At 43.2% G+C, this 24,911-nt stretch overlaps 1 protein-coding gene across 1 annotated transcript in view; it reads left to right on the forward strand.

Annotated features, from left to right (window-relative positions):
- The first annotated feature begins 777 nt into the window (after positions 1 to 777).
- The window catches only part of LOC310985187 (cadherin-2-like), a 106,411-nt gene continuing 82,277 nt past the window's right edge, over positions 778 to 24,911 (forward strand). The window contains exons 1-2 of the mRNA XM_083970696.1: positions 778 to 1,042; positions 8,497 to 8,632. Coding sequence (XP_083826822.1) covers positions 1,001 to 1,042; positions 8,497 to 8,632 — 178 coding nt within the window. The 5' untranslated portion in view covers positions 778 to 1,000. The remainder of the gene's footprint in view (positions 1,043 to 8,496; positions 8,633 to 24,911) is intronic.

A 24,911-nucleotide genomic window follows, 5' to 3' on the forward strand; every position in this document is an offset into this window, starting at 1 on the left:
TACGTCACCACATTCACGCGCATCCCTTGGCTGCACACACAGAGAGGACCGCCCCTTTATGCCGTTCTCTCTCCTCATTGGATAAAGGTTGTAGGATACAAGGAAAGTTTTCTCCTCGGCTTACAGCAGAGCAGAGTGACTGACAGACCCGTGTTTCAGACCAAACAGTGATTGCTGTCGGAAGTTAAGACTTATATTAACACAACAATTCCGCTTACTTCTGCTTTAATTGTTATTTATTGGCTATTTCTTGACATTATCATGAAATTAGCGGCCTGAAAATTAAAGGGTTACCTAATAATTACATGGTCCATACCTGGGCCAGATAGGGTAGTAGTGTATGTGGCTCTATTCTGTTGAATCACTGTGGCCCTTATGTGGCCACATTAGGGTGACAGAATGAAACTACTTGGTTCAAAATGTAATCTAATGTAGGCTATACCACATCTTTCATCTGACCCACATTAAGAAGTCAATGACAGAACAAGTCTGGCACAAAAAAAAGAAAAAAATATATATTTAGTGTAATATCAGCATTGATGAAGTTGTGTATAGATCACTTTAACTAAAAGCTTGCTGTGGTAACTCATGCATTGTCCTATAAAGTAGGTGTAGAAGAGCTTTACAAATAGAGCTGGATTTCCATTATTGATTGAATATTGTGGTTAAACGTGCATCAACATTTGAATATTGTCCACTGTGCTGCAAGGTATGACTGAAAAATGCTCCTTTAACAGCCACATGAATTGGTCTGTAATTGAAAGAATCTCATACGTCAATGTTCATGTTGTCCGTTAGAGGGCGGCACCGAGGCCGGCGTCAGTCGCAGGCAGGCTGGAGCGCTGCTGAGCCGGACAGAGCAGACAGACACTGAGGAGGGCCGGTGGAAGGAGGGAGGCATCCCCATGCCGCCGGGGTTTACAGGGAATTAAAAATCTCACGTCCAGCGTAGCGCGGCGGACTCTGTCGGTTCTGGAGGAGGAAAAACCAACACAACAAGATGCATCCTTTAGGGATTTGGATGCTAATGGCGGCTTTGCAGGTAAAATATATTTCTAATTTTTCACCGAGTCAGCTTCAGCCGTCGGAGGCAGCAGCAGCAGCAGCAGGGCACCGAGCGGAGACTGATAGGCTGCAGATACAGGTCCACATCCAGAGGGGAGCGGAGCCACTGCGGGTAAAAACCCCGAGTGTGTAGCCTGATCTGCGATTCATTTTAATTCTCGGCTGTTCTCGTCCGAGGCTGGCCTGGTGTTCACACTGTGGAGGCATAAAGGCTGCTGATCCCAGACCTGCTCCGGTCCCTGCTGCTGCTGCTGCTGCTGCTGATGATCTTCACCACCAAACAAGAGGATCGACTCCTCTATTATAACACTGATTCACATTTAATTCAGAGCAGTCCGTTACGGTGTGTGTGACTGTGTGCAGTGCGTAGCCTATGTGTGTGTGTAGTGTAGCCTATGTAGTGTGTGATGACAGGCTGCTGCTGTCGCCTGTTCCTGCATCTCATTTACGACTCAGTTGATGTCGCTTTGTGCTGAAGAGTCGATGCCATTGTCGGACCGTTCACCGGTTCATCCTGTCAGAGCCAAGCCCCTGCGGGTGGGGATTCACATATTCAGATAAATGTCCTGCGTGGGAGCAGCAGGTCCAGCTCGGCTCGGTGTCTTATCGATCCTCCACAGCGTGGATCCACCACCGTGAACTTGTTGTGAATTGGACATTTTTCGTGATTGAGGGAACATCTTCCTTTATGTCAGTCAGTGCGTTTAGTGCGTTTACGCACAGCAGTGTCACATTGTAGTCAGCTGTGCAGGTTGTAGCTGATGTGTGTCCCTCCACCTGCTCCAGTACCACAGATCATCTAGAAAGGCCCACACCAGTGTGATTTCCTTTGTAATGGCAATCTAAGGCAGAGGCAGAGGCAGACCCTCACTCCTTAGCAGGGATGCAGATCCCATGTCAGGATTGGGGGTGGGCAACATAGATTTTTTTTTTCTGCCTGTATGCAACTCACACCATGCCACCATAAATCACAACTTCGTAGAGGCTCGCCATGTCATTCATAAAGTACTGCACAGGGAATCATTTACTGTGCTTAGGCCTACATTTCTTGTTTATTTGTCCTAAACAGCCAAAACGTATCACTGCTCACTTAACTGTTATATTAGAAAATCATCATTTTAAGGGTCTCGGGCATGTAATGTCTACTCACACTCTTATCTTTCCCCTCCCTCTGACCCTCCCAGATCCACAATTCTTCCACCATCATTTCTTTTTAGAAATTTAGTGAAGAATGTGAAGTCTGAAAATACATTTGTTCAATTTTGACATGTCCCCCCTGTCCCCCCTGGGATCTACACCCATGCTCCTTAGGATCACGGGTATAAGGCAGAATTTAATGAAGGCACAGAGGGGCCCACACTGTCAGACAGATCAATGGAGAGGACAGTGCTGTGCCAGCTGGTCAAAGGTCAGCTCCTAAAACAAATCCATCACTGACGACTTACCTCCCCCAAACAGCAATGTCAGCACTTCAATGGGCTCAGCTCGAACCTCTGGGAGCCTTTTCATGTGTCTGTCTGCCGCTCCTAGGTCCAATTCACCTGTCATCGCATACGTATAGCTGCTGTATAATGTTTTAGTCACATTGATGAATGAGGAAACAGAGCGGCGCATCAGTTGGCGGAGATAATGTTCCTCCTGTTGCTTCAGAGGGAGAATTGATACTGGAGGTTGATGAAGACTTGGTTTTATCAGCTGTGTCACAGATAGAGAAATGAGTCTAAACTCTTGAGCACCCTCCTACAATAACCCCCTCCGTCTGTTGGCTTACTGCACTGATTTGTTTCTAACTGAAAATGACTATCTCTATAAAAAAAAAGACTATCTGACGTGTTATTTCACATTTCAGTAACGTTACGTAACCCGTGAGCTCTTCATGCGTGAGTCAACTCTCACTGACCACTGATCACACATTATGTTTGATCAAGTGGAGGCCCTAAGACAAACATCCAACTCTGTGGGGTCAGATGACACCATGAATGTATCAGCTTGGCATTAGAGTGGCATTGAGCAATGGTGATGAAAAGGTATAAAAATGTATAAAGAGACTGAGATAATAACAGTTATTAGTGCTAATGTTCTATTGTTGTAACAAAAATACTCAAAAAGTAAAGCATTTAGTCATTAAAATAAAAACGTGTTGTCCGTTTCTCTGATGAGGACAAGGGACGAGTAAGTGATGGGAATGGTAAATGTATTCTCATTTCTTACCATAATTATCATTACCATAATTACCTTTATTAAAAACCAGGCTGGACAGGCTCATTCACAGAGTCTCTTTCCATAAGACATTACAGCATGGAAAAATAATAATGATAATTCAATAAATGCTGCAGACAAACCCAGTACTGCTACTCGCTGCTTCTGGTCACCTTATCAATGTGTGCGATATATGAAGGCTGAGCAGTGCCCCCCACCATCCTGGACTGGATGAGGATGGTCTCCTGTGGGACCTCTCCCTGCAGCTCCAATTACACTGCATTAGGACCTGAGCAAAACAGTAAACGCAGTCATATATAGTCATTTTCTATTCTATTTCTATTTTCTAAGAAGGTCTTTCTTTCTTTCTCTTTGCTGAATGAATTGGTTCAAATCCCAATATAGCTGAGTGCAATATCAAATGCAGGTTTTTAATGAAGGTAAAATGTGTCACAGGAACAGACAGACATGCCACAGTCTATAAATCCTACTCTAAAGGAATGTAAAGGAATATGGTTGTTATACGCTCAAAAATCCCATCATCATCATTTTGTATTTTCTACGGTGAGAATTACCAGTAAAACCATGACTCACGTCTGTCAGAGTAATTGCAGCAGGATTTCTCCAGCACCCCTACCACCTTAATCCTGAGTTAAAGCTGCTGTCCAAATTTGAACAGGCTGTTTTTTTTTTTTTTTTCCATTTTTCTCTGAAATAAAGAAACATCAGGTGCATGAATGGTGGATGAGAGGATGAATAATCGTTGTGTCTTCAGAGGTTGATGACAGGCTGGCTGGATTGGACCGCACACTCACCCTGGAGGACAGACACACAGGGTTTGTCAAGGTGTTGGATGCACAGGTTTGCATTACACCTGGGTGATGTGTGTGTGTCGCACGGTAGGAGTGAATATGAAAAAGTAAAAATTCTAAGATGATAGCTAGTTGAATCTCTGTCTTTCTCCCTCTTTTTCTCTCTCCTCGGCCGGGTGTCACTTTGATTCCACCTTTTATCTGTCTTTTCAAACTGAAAAGCCTCTGCAGAGTCGTGTAATTGCGACGCCGCGATATAAGGGAAACACTTAAGCAAATACAGCGTTTGTATCGTTGTCATTACCGATCACGTCGCCGTGTCTGGATTGCGAATAACTGTAAATAAATGATCGCGTAACAGCTGCTGTGCCATGTGCAGAGACGTGCACGACTCCCGCCTGCTCTGTGGAGATGTGGTCTCTGCTGCAGGTTCATTCATCTCCTCAAGCTCAACCCACACACACACGCAGCTGTCAGCGGCACACACCACCTCAGCAGCCTGTCGACATGTCAGACTAACAGGAGGAGACGGAAGTGCTGAGCCCCGTGGATCTATAGATGTGAATATGACTGAAGTGGTGGATGTCTGTATACCAGCTGGATGATAATCAAACAGTGTGTGTGTGTGTGTGTGTGAGAGAGAGAGAGAGAGAGAGAGAGAGAGAGTAATGAGAGAGAGAGAAAGAGGGGCGTGTGTAGGGTTGCAAAATTCTGGGAATCTTCAAAGTTGGAAACTTTCCATGGGAATTAACTCGAATATATGGGAATAAATCCAAAATTTACTAAATTGAAGTTTGGCCCTTAACAGGGAACTTGGGGGGGGTGAGTAATATTTTACTCAACATTCATTTTTGTTGTTCAGTAAAAGAATTGATTGTTCATACAAGAATTAAAACTTGATAAAGTTCTACTCACAAATAAATCTGTTGAAATGTTTTTTAATTGTATTATTTTGCATGGATGTCTGCTTATGACAAAACAAAATATTTACATTTGGATATGATACAGTTTGTTTAAATTACCCCCAATTTCCAGTTAATTCCCCAAAAATTCCCATAAATTCCCATAATTCCCATGGAAAGTTTCCAATTTTACTGAAAAATTTCTTCCCCTTTGCAACCCTAGGCGTGTGTCTGTTTGACATATACTGTACTGGTAGATCAACATCAACAACAGAGAGACCAGAGATCAGTAGATCTCGGTTGAACCAGCTGCTGGCTGCTTAGAGAGGTATTGTTTCCCCCCAAAAAATCCACCAAACATCATCAGGTATATGCAGTAGTTTTAAGCGGATTGACCCCCTTTTCCACTGCCAGTGGAGTTTGCCTTTCTGTGAGAACACGCACAACTGCAAGGACCCATGCCACTTACAGAACAGACACACAAACACACACAGACAGCTGTTAGCCACGGAGGAAACTGGTAAAAACAGATTAGTCACATCACATTCCTGTGTCGCTGTTGGGAGTCTCTTTGATTGGTGTTTTTTGGTTGTTGTTTTTTTTAAACTTATCTCACCGCTGCAGCTCACTCAGGTCAAGTCCAGGCGTGGAAGATGGATTTTGATCGGAGCCTGAAGATGCTCTGCTGTGGATGTCCAGAGGTGTTAAACCCTCTGCCTGCTTCATTTTAAAGGGATAGTTCAACATTTTGACAAATTGGCCCATTGCCATAATCGCTATAGTCATAGCAGTAGGTTCACTACCTTTATTTGTCGGTGTAAGCTTTTAGAACTGCCCAGAGCTACGCTACGGAGGCAAATGGGATTTCTTGGTTTCCCTCATGAAACTCATCAACTACACAATCCAACAACTCCACAACACAACTGGACAAGTTGTGACCTGCACATTCACCACGCTATGAGATAATAACAGAACGTTACGAGTCGTTTTAGAGGTAAATTCATGCAAAACCGCTGAAAACAACTCTGTCTCGTAACGTTCCATTATTGTCTCATAGCGGCTCTGCTCCACTGTTCTAAAAATAGCTTGCACTGACAAATAAAGGTAACAAATCTACTGCTACAGTATGACTATAGCGATTATGGCAATGGGCCAATATGCCAAAATGTTTAACCCCCCAGTAGCCAGTGTGCAGGATTGATGATGGATGTGTGTGTGTGCATCAGCTGTAGATAATGATGCTTCCTGAACGGGAAACAGGATGTTCATACGTGCATACAGTTAGGCCTCCGCAACAGGATCTGTGCAATGACACTGGTCAGTATTTTGATGACAAAATGACAGTATGCTCTATTTAAAGGGATAGTTCAACATGTTGCTGCTTAATTGCTATAATCCCTTCAGTTTTAGGAGTAGATTAGTTTCCTTTAATTGTCGGTGCAAGCTGTTTTTAGATCGGCGGAGAAGAGATGCGAGCTGCTCAAGTTGCAACCTGCACATTCACCACACTATGAAATAATAATGTAATGTTACGAGACAGAGTTGTTTTCGAGGCAAATGCGTAGCTGGAACTACATTCCAGACGCTGGGCGGAGTGATTTCAAAAGCGCAAGTAGTTCTGAGTATTTGCTTCATGTGTCGTAATCTTAGTTTGATAAGGGAAATGAGAAAATACCATGCAGCTCACGTCTCTGCCCCGCCGATCTAAAAACAGCTTGCACCATCAAATAAAGGTAATGAACCTACTCCTACTATAGGGATTATGGCAATAGGCGGACTTGCCAAAATGTTGAACTATCCCTTTAAGCTTAGCATCAGTATCCCAGAGCATTTGAGAAATCTGCAAACTGCATGGACTTTGAAAATGATAACTCTTCATGATTTCACACACACACGTCTTTTGTGATGATGATAAAAATACAATTTACTGGTAGCATTACTACACAGTAGAGCTATAGTATATGTAAATAATATAAGCCAACATTATTTATACTGCACACCAGGGTATTTATATGTGACCACATTGAGTGTCCCTCATGTATTGACTGGCTGAAGTGAGAGTGAGCCGAGACCTTCGAAAGTCAATGACTCACCTCCTCCGTGTTCAGAAGGAGGCCGCTCTGGTTGCTCCGTTCACTAAAATCCATTGTCACATCTCCGTATTCCTCTTCCTGCCACAATAGCTGTGTCACTTGGGATGTGGTGAGATACAGGGTTGTATTTAAAGTTCTACTGTACACACACTATCCTGATGACATATGACTTGCTATAGATAGACAAATAATACACTACAGCTTCTCCTACCACAATGCTAAGCTAACATCACATTCACTAACCTGAAGCTGCTCTTCAATATGTTTTTAATAACATTATAGATAGATAGATAGATAGATAGATAGATAGATAGATAGATAGATAGATAGATAGATAGATAGATAGATAGATAGATTACAGTATGCATGTCTCATTACTATTGGAATCAAATAAATAAATAACAAGTACTAAAATACTAAAAGATGAAAATTAAAACATTAGATTTATATATTTTGTCATGAAGTAGATTTTATTGACATGTTTTCAACAATAAACCCTCTTCATGTTATTGAGTTAACTGTTGTTCTTGATAAAAACCCGACTTTAGTCTGTGCCGACCTGCTTTAATAATATTCAAATGTTCTGATGTTCTAATTAGAGATGGAATGGTTTGCAGTTTGTTCACAGTGTGTTACTGTAAACACAGTTTTTCCTTTTACATTCTAATCATCAGTGTCACTGATAAAATGTTAGTGGATATGAGCTTCAAGCCAGTGAATCTGCCGACTCTTTTTTCTGGGTTTGTCTTCTGTTTGGAGTGATGTCACATGACCACGGAGCTCACACACACTCACACAGACACACAGCAGAGAGAGAGAGAGAGAGAGAGAGAGAGCTGCAGCAGCAGCCACATCCCTGTGGTTAGTGACTGTGTGTATTTAAAACTTATTTCAGGGCTGCAGCTCAGTGTCGCCTTAAGTGCTGTGTGTGTAGCTTCTGCTACAACAGCGCTGCACTGGGCAGACTACACTGTGTCTGAAAGACGAAACAGTATGGAAATTAATGGTAATAATGATATTAGTAGCACATTTGCATTTCTCAGCACACGACATGCAAACCCAGCAGCCTGCTGCTACTGGCCTGGTCTCTTCATCTGCGACATAGATACGTTGGATTTGTTGTTATTAATGTTAAAAGGCAAATATTCCTTTGGTGAGATGGTTTAAAGTTTTGCTTTGTTACTTGTTTTTGTAACATTTCAGCTCATTTGAATATGAAAGGCCTTGGTCACTGCATGGTTGTAATGTCTTAATGTTCTTATTCCATAGTGTTTAATTGGCGTAGCAGTGTGTTTTGGCTGTGGCTAACAAGAGAGAGGGACTCCAGCCTCCGGTCTGATGTGGTCTCAGATAGAAGGCAGACATGTGAATACTGTCTCTCTCCTCCCTCTCATCTGTCTCTCCTGTCTTCCTTCCTTTCCGCAGTTTGTTCAGAGTGAAGAGGCCGAGCGCCCGTTGCCAAGCAAGAAGGGGGCGTTGCCGTGCACGAGGGGCTTTGCACAGGACGAGTCCATCATCGACACGGACCAGGAGTTGGCGAAGGGACAGGCTGTCTTTAACGGTCAGTTCATGCACTCACACACATACACACACACACACACAGTTGGGTGGGGGTTGTTGAAGAGTCCTGCTGATATCTGAACTATAATGATCTTGAAGAGGAGGGGGAGGAGGGTGGAGCAGGATTAGAGCAGCAGACTGAGCCCACATGTCCCTCTGAACAATGTGCTCCAGCCTGTCTTACTGTCTTTCCCTCTGATTGTTATTATCCTGATGAAACAGGACTGTTCTTGGTCGTCCGTGCTAAGCTCATGAGTTTGACTTTTCATTTGAGGAGAGTGTAACTCTGTCTCCATTAACTCACCCATCAAATGGCCTCTCTCTTTAGTTAGAGCTGAATTATATGTGGCTGAAGTGCAGCTTTATGGAGGACAGTCACAGAAATGCACGGAGCCTCTGATGTCCGCATACTAGCTCGGTGCTGTTTGAGCATTCTGCTTTTTAACCTCAGCCTTGGCAGTGTTAGTGGCTTCATTGCAGCACCAGCTCAGATAAATCAGCAGCTCTGATGAGGGCTGACTGGAAGGCAGCCAGTTGTCTCCCCACATGTCCTGCTGAGATGCTCCTCGGTTTAACAGAAGAACCCTGTGGGACAAGCGGCTCTGTGTGAACATGTCAGACGGGTTACATCGACACTCTGACGTTTTATTTTCAAAATGGCGCTTTAAAAGGAAACGGTGTCCGTTCAGTGGGGTGTTTGAGTTTCTGGTCAGAAAGTATCTCAGTTCACAGTAAGACAGATGAAAACATAGATTCATGAGCATTCAGAGCATTCACTGGACTTACAAGTTTGCAAATGAAGAGTTCATTTTCAAAAGCACATAACTCAGTTTTTTTTTTTTAATTTTCCCCCCAAAAATTTGATTATTAGGTGATATCAATCGAACCAAGGTTGAGTGGCTTTGACCAAGGAGATGAGATCAAAACAGACACATCTAAAAAAAAAAAAAAAAAAGCAAAGAATAATTCACAAGCATGAGCTCATTTTTATTCAAAATGGCATTTATCTGCTTTTGAAAATGAACTCTTCAAGTGTAAACAGGAAGCTGATTGTCTATAATGAAAATACTACGGATGAGGCTCTGCAAAGGCAGTAAGCTGAACAACAGGTGCTAACAAAGACAACAAGATCAGTAACAACATTGAGTTGTCAAACTAAAACAAGTGCGGATCCAGATCCTGGTCCAGGTTTCTAGTATAGTCTCTGAGGGTATGAAAACTCAGAAGGTGCAAACATAGCGGAAGAGATAAAAACATTGTTGTGGCTGCTGTGTGTGTGTGTGTGTGTGTACAGCAGAAACTCTGGGAATAAAATGACCTCCACTTTTGTTTTTGTGGTTTTATCCTGGCAGAGTGTATGAAACGGAGCTGACGCCCCAAACGGTTGTACACAGTAACACTGTGCTGAGGTGGTGTGTGTATGTGTGTGTGTGTGTGTGCGCGAGTGTGAGTGTGTGAGGGAGATCACGTGTGTCTGCTTCAGTGGACTTGTATGGACCCTGTGAAGTGTAACAAGGTAACAGTGACTGGAGCTGACAGAGCGGAGAGGGGAACAAGAGCGAGTGTTTCACTGTGGTTGTAATTCTTCAGTGTGTGACCAGGCTCTGTTGTTTATACGGTGTAACAAATACTAATTTCTGCATCATAGGCAGCAGGGCAGTTGGTACTCTTAACCAACTTACTGCTCTAGTTCTGAAAATATGAGGAGGCTCTGTTCATGTTAAGGTGTGATTCCTCTAGGACTGGACCAGGATGACCAGGACATTGCCATAACTCTACAACTCTACAACTGAACTGTGGCGGCACAGTGGCAGTATTGCATGAATGTGTGTATGTGTGCGTTGTCCGTCTTTGTGGCCCTGTCATAGACCGTCAAGGGCAGAGTTCTCAACGGAAAATTAAAACCCGACCCGGCCCGACCCACGGGTGTTGAAGCCCAGACCAGACGCAGCCTGACTCACAGGCATTCATTCTTGGCCTGAATCCGGCCAAAAAACAATTCTGACACACTTGATAATAATAGTGATGATGACATGAATTTTCTACTCTACTATAATGACGCGATGAAACTTGAATGAAATACCAAATCGGACATAGGCAGGTATGAGAACCGTGTAGAAGCCATCCTATAGCCAATTTATACATTCTTCTGCTTAAAGCAGATATCAGCTTCACGGCCGTTTCGGCTAATGCTGCGTTCAAGGCAGGCTTTTGAAACCGTAAGTTACAGCTTCAAGTCACAACTACGACTTGGTAGCGTTCCAGGTAACCCGTAGCTCGTGTTTTTACCATCCTGTTGTCTGTGAAAGTTCCCTATAACGGCCACTCGTAACTTCCGACCCGTGAACTCGTACCAGATCGAACTGGTATGACTTCACAGGAAGGAAAAACACAAAGTACGAGTTTCTTTGAACGCACCATGAGTTAGCAGCCCCCGCCCTTGTCAGGCATCAATTGGTCCTCGTGCTACGTCACCACATTCACGCGCATCCCTTGGCTGCACACACAGCCCTTCATGCCGTTCTCTCTCCTCATTGGATAACACTTGTATCCCACAAGGAAAATTTTCTCCTCGGGTTACAGCAGAGCAGAGTGACGGAGAGACTCGTGTTTAGGCTGAAATACTTCATGTAAGTGATTGCTGACGGAAAATAGGACTATTTAGGACTTATATTAACAAAAACATTCCACTGATATCTGCTTTAATCATTACCAAAATGACCATCACATTTCACAACCATCAACACATAGTGCAACCAGCAAGAAGATGTGTTTTATTTAAAAAGATAAAAAAGAAAAAAAAGAAGCCTGAGGCCTGACCCAAGTTATTTGTATATATTTTCAGCCCAGGCCAGCGCCTCTGGTCAGGATGGTCAGGTCGGTTTGGCCCAGCCCGTTGAGAACTCTAGTCCAGGATGTACCCTGTCCTTACCTTATGCCAGCTGGGATTGGCTCCAGCCGCCCTAGACCTTTAAGCAGTAGAGACGATGGATAGATGGATGTTCTACAACTATACTACAATTACATTGGTGTATATATTTCAAGAGGAACTATGCAGGAATTTCACCTCAACTCTGCTATATTTTCACCTTAATTAACCAGCTTTAGAGTAATAGTGATGGTTAGATAGATGACTTGTAACTTGTTCTAGGGAGAATGGAGACTCTCTGTCTTCCACCTAGCGTCTCTTGGCTGAAAACCAACCTTGTAAGATCAGAGCCTCCGACCCGGTGTCCCAGCTCTCGTCTCTGCGGCACAGCCACGCAAACATAACGCGCCCCGTAACCCGTAATCTCTTGTTTATGACGGATACGACTAAATAAATATACACATCCCAACATGTGTAAATAACATTATCCGCTGCTCCATGGATTGCTTTCTTGCCAGCTTTGTTAAAAACAAATGCACATGCTCGGGAGGAGGGTTAGCAGCACAGAGGGGAAAAAAAGACCAGACTTGCATAGTTCCCCTTTAATATCAGGTCAGATCATTAAGGACCAGTTCCAGAAGACCAGACGTCAGTATGTTAACAAGTTGTTTACGCCATATCAACATGTCGTGAACATGATCATGTCCTGAAATATTATTTGTCCACTAACAGTGCTCCACACTATGTTCCTGAAGGCTAATAGAGAGCCTAAGCGGAAGCAGGAAGTAACGGCGCCATGGGACCTCAACTCTGAAAAACTCGCCATTCAAATGAATGAGACTGAAAATTTTATTTCGTGATCCGATTGAATTGTGCCATGAGAAAAAAATATGACCTCTACCTGTTGTAAACATCACATTTCATCCGGGAAAAAAAGCAGTTTATCGTAAAACGACAACGGAAGAATGTATTTTGTGTGAAGACGCTCTACGGACTACAGTGGCGGAGCCAGGAAATTTTCTGTGGGGTGGCCAGGATGGTCATGTGATCATTATGGGGTGGCAATGTCTCACTGTAAAATATAGCGATATTTAGGTCACCTACTGTAAACCACACACCTCCATAATATTTAGAACGCAGGTAATGATGGAAAAGATCAACTAATATTCAGTGTATCTAACTTTTTTTCTTATTCCTGCAAGTAAAGTAACAAAGATGCTTACACTACAAATAGCACAATATACAGACAACTGCACAGCGTACTGTGATGAGAGGATTCGGGAGATGATCAGCTCCGCTTATAGTGATCACTATGAGCTCATTCTGTTGGTGTATCAGGAATACACAGACATAATTTGAGAAACAGTTGTTTTATTATAGCCTGATCAAGCTACAGTATAAACACACACAAATAATGGCCAGCAAATTGGGTCAACATAAGGATTCCAGTCATAGACAAGGCTTAAGGGCTACTGTACAAATGCACAAAACAGTTATATGTTGATGGTCTGGAATGTTGTTGAAAATAAATTGGAGAAACCTTAGGGTGAGCAACAGAGGAGGGATCCCTCAGGACGGGCAGACATGCAATGGATGTTGTATACAGACAAGAAAACAATTTACAACACATTGTTCACCATCTCCTGCTGTGGGTCTAGTCTGTTGACACCTGTCAGTTGAACCACACACACTATAAAATATTAATAGGAGGATTTGGTCATGTCGGGTTTGAATTATACTATACTATTACCTAGCATTGTTACTTAGAATGTAATGATTAATTGCAATACATAAAGTAAACAGTAGCTGTGGGCATACCTACCTTGTGATGAGCCCTGCATAGGTTCTGTGGTGACAGTGTCTGAAACACAAATGTTGAAACTGTCAGTAAGTCTTAATGATTTTATCAAGAATCATTACATATAACAGTATAGGTGATACAAAAGGCAGAAACGGCAGGCAGACACAGTGTGCTGTAGCTAAAGGGTCTGTGTTCTCATCCTGTTCCTGTCTGTCCTCACCACTGTCCCTCCTTTCAAGTAGCAGGCAATTTTTGTTTTCATTTTGCCTGACAGGTAAGGAGAGCAGCAAAATACATTAAGTTACCACACGACTATCGTTATTTGAGTGTTTATGCTCATGTTGCGCTGCTACAGAGAGTAGCAGCATGCAAGTCACTATTAAAATATATTGTGTGCTGAATGTGTAGGGGAAAAAAACATTGCAGCTGGTGATTAATCAATGGTATAATGATGTCTATTTTTTTTAAGTGCAAAAGACTTGTCTTAAAAATCACAAAATACACACAATATAATATAACGTAAATGAGGGCAGTCAGAGCAGACTCTCCATTCGCTAATGTACCACAAGGAGACTACCAGATATGTGTCTGAAATGCTTCAGAACTGGAGTAAAGTCACAGTCAACAAGTAAGAAAACTCGACCAGAACCGACCAAAGTGATCATAGAAAACTTACCTCCAAAGGTGTCCTTGCTTGGCGACAGCGTATTATGACAAACTGGCTGCTCCTGCTCCTCTGCTCCTCTGCTCTGCTCCCGCGGTAAGTTTGTTGTGTGCTGCAGTAAAATGCGTCCGTGCGGAAACGGCGGTAGGGCGGAACTAAAGTTCCGCGCGCAGAGCCGTTTTTTGTCAAATTATGCCCCAGCCATGGGGGTGGCCAGTGGGGTGGCCAGAGAGTGGTCAGGGGTGGCCACGGCCACCCCTGGCCACCCCTTAGCTCCGCCACTGACGGACTACAGATCTGTGTCCCACAGAAAATACGTCACCAACTGACACGGGAAAGGGCGGCATTTGGTGTGTGACGTCACCTACGCGACTTGTAGTCTTTCTGCTTACAGATTCTTCTGAATTTTATTCTACAATAGCTTTACAACAAACTGCTGATTTCTCGGGATGAAACGTGATGTTTTAAAGCAGATATCAGCTTCACGGCCGTTTCGGCTAATGCTGCGTTCAAGGCAGGCTTTTGAAACCGTAAGTTACAGCTTCAAGTCACAACTACGACTTGGTAGCGTTCCAGGTAACCCGTAGCTCGTGTTTTTACCATCCTGTTGTCTGTGAAAGTTCCCTATAACGGCCACTCGTAACTTCCGACCCGTGAACTCGTACCAGATCGAACTGGTATGACTTCACAGGTCGGAAAAACACAAAGTACGAGTTTCCTTGAACGCACCATGAGTTAGCAGCCCCCGCCCTTGTCAGGCATCAATTGGTCCTCGTGCTACGTCACCACATTCACGCGCATCCCTTGGCTGCACACACAGCCCTTCATGCCGTTCTCTCTCCTCATTGGATAACACTTGTATCCCACAAGGAAAATTTTCTCCTCGGGTTACAGCAGAGCAGAGTGACGGAGAGACTCGTGTTTAGGCTGAAATACTTCATGTAAGTGATTGCTGACGGAAAATAGGACTATTTAGGACTTATATTAACAAAAACATTCCACTGATATCTGCTTTAAACAGGTAGAGGACATATTTTTTTTCTCATGGCACAATTCAAACGGATCACAAAATAAAATTTTCAGTCCCGTTCATTTGAATGGCGAGTTTTTCAGAGTTGAGGTCCCATGGTGACCGTTACTTCCTGCTTTCGCTTAGGCTCTCTATAGCTATTTTTTGACCATGTTAGCTTGTTTAGGCTAACATTAGCTTGTTTGGACTAACATAGTGAAGCGGGCTAGTTGTTCGCTACATTATCAGTCTACAGTCATCACTATCTGTCCGTCAGGTCAGGTAAAATATTGCACTGACTATCTGTTGTTGTGTGTGTCTTGCTGTTGTTACTGTGAAACAGGAAATTACAGTCTGTTCCCCATCCAAACCTCCACACCTCTTCATTTTTTTTCCCCTCCTGTATACGTGAAGTGAATCATCGATGATAAAGAACTTGCAACACTCCAGACTGTTCACACCGATTTGAACTTTCTCCCTGTATCAGTTCTTATTCGTCCTTTTACCTCTTTAACATCAACAGCATTGTAAAGGACCCCACCCACCCAGCACACAAACTGTATCCGAGTATTGAAATGGCGCTCGGATACCGCCCAAGCCGAGCAAGTACTTGAGTACTCGGATATCGGCTACAGCCCTAGTAAGATCCTGTAGGTTCCTGCATGACGAGTACAATCATTGTCAATATAACAGTCCAAACAAAACAAAACATGGCGGTTAAAGGGTTTCTTCAGTGAAGTCCATGTAACACTGCCAAGTGATTAAAGGATGACAGAGTTATGCAGTGTACACTCCAAGTTTGATCATCAGATGAGATAAATCATTGTTTTTAATATACTGGATGAATCGACCCCCCACTATTTGAAAAATGAATGTAAAAATGATTCCCTCAACCATAGGGTAATATCAGGTTCATCCATATTTTTCCCACGTTAAAGCTACTGTCCTCTGTGCTTGTAGAAAACACACGTTTACAAAAATTTGTTCACAATGTTTTATTTTGTTTCCAGCTGGCTAGAGGCCTAGAAGACGGAGTTTGGGCTCTAGCTCTAATCTAATGGAGAGGATCTCCAGCACAGTTAATCTAACCTCTTCCCAAAACTCCCTTACCTTTGGGTACTGCCACAGACAGTGAAAAATAGTACCTTTATTTTCACCACATCTATTGCAGATGTCTGGAATATTCACATTAGGCCTTTTTTTGGAGTGATATACACCCTCATTGGCCAATTATATTGTAGAACTTTTAAGCATGTCTTGCCCATCCCTGTCTGGGCTGCTTTGTCTCCTGCACATTTGCACTGCTCTGACTATACTTGCTGCTTGGTTTGACTATGTGTCTATTTCTATCTATACTTTTAGGTATTTCTAATTATATATTATTAAAGGGTCTATTCTCTTAAATGTTATTTATCCTGTACGCTGTTGGACCTGAGTAACGTATTTCATTTCTTCATGTTCTTAAACATGCTGAATGACTAAACTAAACTAAACTGAACTGTCTTTGTAGCATCTTTTAGCCTCCATCATACTAACCTTGCAGAGAGTGGAGGAAGTCCTTTTAGATCTGTATCCCTGCTTCAACCTCACCAGTTGAATGTGAAGCAGCTGTAGCTGAGCTTGGATGGCTAACTGTAGCTGGGTGTGTTTGTTGACACTGGGAGATGCAGCACGTTATGCTTATGGCTGAGTGTAAGTGGATATAAGAGGAATGTTCAGTGTAGAAGTGTTAACTAACTGAACGGACGAGCTGAACATCAGCATGAGGACACAGTCTGGCAACATTTACATCAGGAGCCGTCACTCTGTATATTTTTCAGTTTGTCAGACGTGTGTGGTTTTTTTTTGTGTGTGAATCTAAAATCAGTATTTTAATGGTGTTGCTGTGTTTAGCAGGATAGAGGAATTAGATTCCAATCTGATGGCTCTGGGTGCTGTTAATTATTTAATTAGAGCAGAGGAGGAGTGAATTATTAATGAGGGGAGAGAGGATGGAGTGAGGGACGTAATTATGAACAGACGGAGTATTGGGTGGGGGGGAATGAGTTGAGAAGGGAAAAGGAGGTCAGAGGTGGAGAGTAGCAGCTCACAGCAGGACGGTGCTGGACGCTCTGAAGACTGTCCCGTCTGTACCTCGGTGACGACAGATTTGATGAATGTTCTGACCACAACATAAATGAGCTGCACGAGTTCGGCTTAAACAGTGGGGAAAGATTTCTTTTATTTATATCAGGTTTAAAAGATGCTGCTAGAAGATTAGCATTAAAGCTAACACAGCTCCAGCAGTGACAGGAAACAGGCTGATGAGTCAGGTTTGTGTTTCTGTGGAAAGGAACAAAAATAAATAAGAGAATGGAAAGTTTATCCAGCTGCTGCCAGACCATGTGTGTGTATGTAATGTGTGTGTAATAACTATCTGTCTCTGTAGAAATAGATGTGGTGGTTTTGGTTTGCTTTTATAGCCATTATGGAGGTGTTTGTGTGGGTCCTGCTCCTGTTTGTCATCCTGTGTGTGTGTGTGTGTGTGTGTGTGTACATTTTTTCTCCAAGTACACTTGAGTGTGTGTAGATTGAGGTCCAGTTTTTGATTATGCTGGCTTTGCGTGTGTGTGTGTACTTCCTGTGGAGCTCAGCGGGGCTGAAAGCTCTGACCTTCCCATGTTCCCATCCATCCTTCCTATTAAGGCAGTGAGTGTTAGTCAGTGATATGGCCTCATGCTGCTGGTCAGAGCTCTTCTCTCACACACACACAGCCACCCCCCCACACACACACCCCCTGTCTTACCCACCCACCCACACACACACAGACACACAGACACACACATACACATTTTTGCAAGCAGCAGAAAGTGCGCACATTCATCTCCCCACATCCCCCTCCACTCCCTCTCTTCTCTCTCTTTCTTCCCCTGCCTCCCTCTCTCTCTCTCTCTCCCCCGTCATGCGGGGGATTGCCCTACTTTACTCCTGCCTCATGTATCACTGTCTCCCCTCTCAGCCGGATTGGGGAAGGGCAGCTGAGATGCAGAATGAGCGCTCTCCCTCTCTTTCCCCTAGTTTGATTCCTGTTGTTTGTTCTCTGAGGGTCTTGTTATCATCTCAGCAGTGGGCTGCTCTCTGATTAATATATATATATATATATATATATATAAATATATATATATGAATAAATGATTGATTTTGATTTGAACGGTGAGTTTTTTTTCCCCCCAATGTGCTGTCACTATGGCAACAGCCCATTCACATCAAATCGCTGAAATCTTTTTGTGATGAAGTTATATATCTGCCCCGGGCTTCTACAGTGAATTAAACATCACGGTTTTTCATCACACCGATAAAAAGGCATGAAGCAGCTCATCTCACTGATTCATGACATCACCTGCAGAGCTCTGTATCACAGGTGAATCAATCCGCGCAGAGACAGACTGACTGATCTCTATCGCCCCAGACCACAGCATCATTATTGATCAGGGTTTTCTTTGCTGAGCACATTCACCTCCTCGGTAGAAACGCCGCGACCCCCTTCTTCTCTGGACCACAGGCAGTCGGGATTGATGGCCTTGAACGAACCTTCCTCACAGTCAAGGATCATTGTCGAGAGCAAATACAGATCTGGCTGTAGGAGGAGTCCAGGAATCAGCGTCTGGGCCAGTCGGGGCAGATTTTAATGATGTCGGCCAAGAACACTCGAAACCTAATGATTTCTGTTCTTCACTGTTGATACACACCACTGTGCTACATGACAGGCCTGCTGCGCTGGATCAGTGAGGTTCTGGATGATTTAAAGACAGAAGCTATAAAGGATGGTTAGTGTCTGATTTTTTGAGGATGAGCATGTCAGAGTCAAAATCCCTTCACTATGAGCCTGTTCAACCACCGATATTATGTGGTTATTATTTACAGTGATCCAAATGTGAGGCAGAACTCCAAGTGGAAGCATTTCTCAGGGGACAGATCATTTCAATATTTTGTCATAAAGTCATAAAGTCATCTGCTGCCTTAGAATTTATAAGTGTTAAAGCAGAAGTAAGCGATTTGGTCGTTTTGGCTAACTTCCTGTCAGCTGATGGAGTTAGCAGTCCCCGCCCTCGTCCCTACGTCACCACATTCACGCGCATCCCTTGGCTGCACACACAGAGAGGACCGCCCCTTTATGCCGTTCTCTCTCCTCATTGGATAAAGGTTGTAGGATACAAGGAAAGTTTTCTCCTCGGCTTACAGCAGAGCAGAGTGGCTGACAGACCCGTGTTTCCGACCAAACACTCTATATAAGTGATTGCTGTCGGAAGATATAACTATTTAAGACTTATATTAACACAAATATTCTGCTTACTTCTGCTTTAAGTATAATGTTGACATGTTTAGACCAGAATCTAGAGCTAGATTAATAATTTAGATTGAACTGAATTTACAAAAATAGTTGTTAGTGGCAGTCCTACACTGTGTATTCAAAAAATCTGCCCTAATTTGAGACTGAGACTGACAGTATTTACAGGTGTGGGTGGGATTGGGTGGTGTGGTGGGTCAGGGTTCAGAATTACAGTCGAGGTTCGTGAAGGGACAGGCTGTTTGTGTATGCTCACTTATAGTAGATAGTCGGCCACAGAGGCAGCGGTGGAGTCCACTGACAGGTGAAGTCTGGACTTTCTCAGGACTGTTGCTGAGAGACACAAGCATTGTAGGAAGCAGGACGTCTAAGACAACACCACCCATCCGCTCCACAACACTGAGTCAGGTCAGAGAAGCAGCTTCTGTACAACAACATGTACATGAACGGACTCAATTATTATTATTTATCCTTTATTAATGATTAAAAACCATCATTTATCACAAAGGAGTTGATGGATAAAACATTTTCTAGAGGATAAATAAAATATCTATCTATCTATCTATCTATCTATCTATCTATCTATCTATCTATCTATCTATCTATCTATCTATCTATCTATCTATCTATCTATCTATCTATCTATCTATCTATCTATCTATCTATCTATCTATCCATCTATCCATCTATCTATCTATCTATGAATGAAGGGTGTGATGAGTTGGTAATGTTATAGCTATACTACTAACTACATCTATGAATGAGATTTGATGGTTAAATATTGTTATAATTTGACATCATCCAAGACTGGTTTACAGGGAGTTGCTGTAACTGGAACCGCATTTTCTGTCGTTGCTACGGTAACCTGGAGACGATTTAGGTGAATTTTCTCCAGAAGCTGTGTCCCATTATCATGGTGACGGACTCTGCCAGTAGATAAAGTACAAAAAAAACCAGCCAAAACAGCAGATAGCTGAGACTGTTGGTAGGAGCCTGTGACTTCGAGTGAGGCTGAGAGATTTGCCAAGAGCATGGTTTGATGTGATCACGAATGTTTCGTCCCCTGGGGCCAGCACATATTTCAGGGATGTTACTCATATTCTCCTTTTGTTTCAGCACAAAGAGGAGAGTAATTTTACCATGGAACGTTTGAATTATTTAATAGAGAGTTTACCTATAAGCTCACGCTTTGTGTTCTATCATGACTGTAAAACATTCAAAGAATAACATAGAAATCTGGTGGCACTGTTAAAGGGATATATCGACATTTTGGCAAATTGACCCATTGGTGATGAGTCTTAGGAGTAGGTGCATTACCTTTAATTGTCGGTGCAAGCTGTTTTTCAATTGGCGGGGCAGAGAAATGAGCTGCTCAGCTAACGCTACAGACGCATATGGTATTTCTGGCTTTCCCTCATCAAACTCATCAAATACACAATCCAACAACTCCAAAACGCTCTGGTGGACAAGTTGTGACCTGCACATTCACGCTATGAGATAATAACGGACCATTACAAGAGTTGTTTTAGAAGCAAATGCGTAGCTGGAACTACATCCCAGACACGGCTGCTGGGCGGAGTGATTTCAAAAGCGCAAGTAGTTCAGAGTATTTGCTTCGCATGTCGTAATGTTACATAATTATACATTATAATCTTGTAGCGTGGTGAATGTGCAGGTCACAACTTGTCCACGAGAGCATTTTGGAGTTGTTGGATTGTGTATTTGATGAGTTTGATGAGGGAAACCCGGAAATACCATGAGCCTCTGTTGCCTTAGCTGAGCAGCTCGTGTCTCTGCCCCGCCGATCTCAAAATAGCTTGCACCGACAATTAAAGGTAACAAACCTACTCCTAGGGATTATGACAATAGGCAAATATGTCAAAATGTTGAACTATCCCTTTAATGACAGACCACATACTGTGTCCCAGTGCCCAGAAGAGTGGGGTGGGGTTCCATCTCCAGGGGAGGGCCTATAGGGGAAGATTATGGGAGGAGGAGAGGGAGGAGTGGGAGTCTTGGGGGAGGGTGGGTTTGTTGATTTTAAGATGATGCAATGTTGAAGCCATCACCCATAATCCAACGGTGTGTGGCTGTAGACAGCCCCTCACCACATTGTCAAGTTTAAGTGTGTTTATGTTTGTGTGTGTGTGTGTGTGTGTGAATCAGATCAATCAGGGCAGGGTGACAGCTGTCCTGTGAGGATTAACTGTATGTGACTGTGTTGTCCAGTGCAGCCAGTCTGAGTGTGGTCTGTCTGGCCCTCCCTCATGTACACAAACAGCAGCAGGCTGTTTACCACAAACCTTCAGTCTGTCCATAACAACTGTCATTATAGCGCAACTATAGATCCAAATATAGAGGGAGCCTCCAACAAGTACAGGAACACACTGTTTCAGACAGTCACTTAACATAAGGGTCGACTCGTCAGTCGGTCTCCTCTGTTGTCCACCCGTCTCTTGCCTCTTGTCTGTTGTCAACCTGTCTCTCTGGTGTCGACCTGTCTCGTGACCCATGTCTGATCTGTTGTTGACCTGTCTTTGCTCTGTTTTCTACCTGTTTCTAATCTGTTGTTGACCCGTCTTTCCTTTGGTGTCAACCAGTCTCTCCTCTGTAGTTGACCAGTCTGTCCTCTGTGGTCAACCTGTTTCTCCTCTGTCATTGGCCCATCAATCCTCTTGTGTCTCTGCTGTCTTTACCCATCTGCTAACCTGCCCCACCTCTGGTGTTGATGTTAAGTTGTTCAGTCTGGTATTATGCTTTTTGTTTTAATTCACATGTTATTGAGACATTCCACATGTGGTTTGGGACCAAAACAGAATATTTGTATGGAAATATTGAATTTCACAGCTGCTGGCGTGGGCAAACTAACATAATGCAATCCGTTGGGCTTTTTAATCCGGCCCCTCAAATATTGGTGCAAATTAAGACCATAAACTTTGGATGCTCTGGCAAAAGAAGGGAGATCAACAACACTGTCCCCACTGAAACTAAATGTAAATTGAGTGTAACTTCCAGGTAATGGCTTTCACATGTCATTTCTATTAGTTCACACAAACACTTTCCATCCATCTGATACTGGCCTGTCCGTCAAATTTAAATGAACCCATTGTGGCCCCTGAGCCCAAAAGTTTGCCCGCCCCTGGTGTAGAGTCTGGTGCTAGGATGTGGAGTCTGGTTGGCAATCAGGCTTCACTTCTTCATCTTCTACCTTTTACATGAACTGCCTGAGGGAACCTGGTCCTCAGGTCCTGTCTGACCTTTTTTTTTTTTTTTATCTGCATGATGAATCCTCACGTCTGACTTTCCTCCTGCGCTGCAATCGATGTCCTACAGAAAATAGCTTTACATCATGTAGTCCTTCAGGGCTGCTCTCGGCGGATTAACACACAGCCATCGTAGTGTGGTTGTGTGCACCGTGTGACCTGATAGCAGACTTCCTAACCAGCTCAAACGCGTCCCTGAAGCAGTTTGCTCAGGGACGTCCGTGGCGTCATGGCTCTAGCCCGGAGGAAAATGGAGGTGTGCCTTCATGACGACTCAAATTCCTTCTCCTGAGCTGGATAAAAGGTTTATTTCACATGAAAGACCTTTTAGTCAACAGATCGCTGCTCTTTATCCAGGACCACGTGGATATTGGGGAGAGGGGGCGGTTGTTAGGGGGGTTGGTGGGGGCAGACCTGTGAATGGCTTCATTAACAGGGAGGAGATGAGTTCATTAACACCCAGCAGCCGCTGCTAAAAAGGACAGCCTCAGTGGTAGACTGGGAGGAACAAAGCCTGCTAACGTGTGTGCATGTGTGTGTGTGTGTGTTTGTGTGCGTGCATGCGTGTGTGTTGGCAGGTGCAGGAGGTGATAATTGGTAGTAGTCTCATGTTTGCTCAGGCACAGATCTAAAAGTGGAGATCTTCACTGTCAGATTCTCCCATGGTGCTGTGTGTATGTGTGTGTGTGTGTGTGTCTCTCTCTCTGTCATCTCTTTTCTCACTTGGTGTTTCTGGCACTTCGCTGTGTCCAGCTCTCTTTTCTCTCCCCCGATCGGAACTAGGCAGACTGGTGTGTCGAATGTTAACTGGTCCTGGGCTCAGAGTGCTCAGACAGAGAAGATTACACTTGTTAGCACACCTGAGTCTCACTACCAGGCGCTCAGCAGGGATCTTCTCCGATACTCTCCTTCCTGGAAGAAAAAACACAATAGCTGACAAATATTTTACTCTTAAAAAAATGTCCAAATACTTTACACTCTGTCAATATATTTCTGTCCTATATAGATGTTTTAATGACTAAATTGAGATTTAAATCTGTCTAGAGATGAAAGCTTGGACCAGGAGATGACCCATTTCTATACAATCACTCTAGTTTGATAGGACATATTCTTTTTTTAAATAAAACTTTTATTTATAAAATGCAAGTCACAGGCATCTGGTGTATATAAAAATACAATTTCTTTTCTTTTATACCATTTTACGAATTTAAATGGACATAAATGAACAAAAAAGCCCAAGAAAACTGAAAATAGACAACACAAGTCCAACAAACAAATACATAAATAAATAAAATAAAACAAATGTGAAAAAATAAACACATACACACACAGTAATAAATAATTAAAAATACAAATAAAACGTACTAGTGCTGGGAATTACATGCACAAAGTAATAGTGGCTGCTTACTCCTCAGTCGCTGCAGTCTGTTGGGGTGAATACTGTAGATCTTGGGGGGGCTCAGATATGACCATACAGTGGGTCCTTAATTACAGAGAAGGTAAACGAATACACTCGAATACTACTCGAATAGTGACCCCGAACATTCGGATAGTAAAATATGCTACTCGTTGCAGCCCTATTCTCCAGTGTACTCAGATATATTCAACCCTCAGTTCCAACATTCAGATTCGCAGTAACCGAAGATCAGGATCTAGCCCAGTCCGGGAGAATTTCTGTGAGAATTTCATGCTCTTGTCGAAACAACTCCAAGATGAAGTTTGTTGTTGATAAAAAGTGGAGGCCAGATATCCTCTGGTGGCTGTTACAGTAATATACTTGGACAGAGCATCCAGGAAAAGCCTGTGTGGGAGACACTTCCCGCCTTCATCTGTCTCATAGTTTCGTGTAATGTTGGTCAGATCATTTCACAGAAATGACACTTTTTAAGCCAGACCCATTACACAACTTACCCTCAGGCCAAAGACCAATGCTACCATGGTAACAATCAATGACACCTGCGTCGACCAGCAGCATGAACAACACAAAACAGGAAAATGTTGCTCTGCCAACATTGTTATGGAGAGAGTAGAGAGGAGGAGGCACCCACGGGTGTTGAATCCTGGAGAGGATGTGGTCCGACCCACTATAGCATTAATTCTCAGCCCCAACCTGAACAGATTTTACACATTTTTATTTGCATCAGGCCACTCCCTCACAGACATGAGGGGTGCGTTCAGGCACCAAAATGTGGTACCGTTTGATTGGATGTGAATCAATACCTGGGATTACTGTGGGAATTCGGTCAGTACCAATAAAAGTACTGAATTTGATTTGATACTACTTTGTTATTTCACTCTTAAAGGGGTAGTTTAACTTTTGGCAAATTGGTCCATTGCCATAATCCCT

Source organism: Trachurus trachurus (genome assembly GCF_905171665.1).
Source record: "Trachurus trachurus genome assembly, chromosome: 4".
NCBI lineage: Eukaryota > Metazoa > Chordata > Actinopteri > Carangiformes > Carangidae > Trachurus > Trachurus trachurus.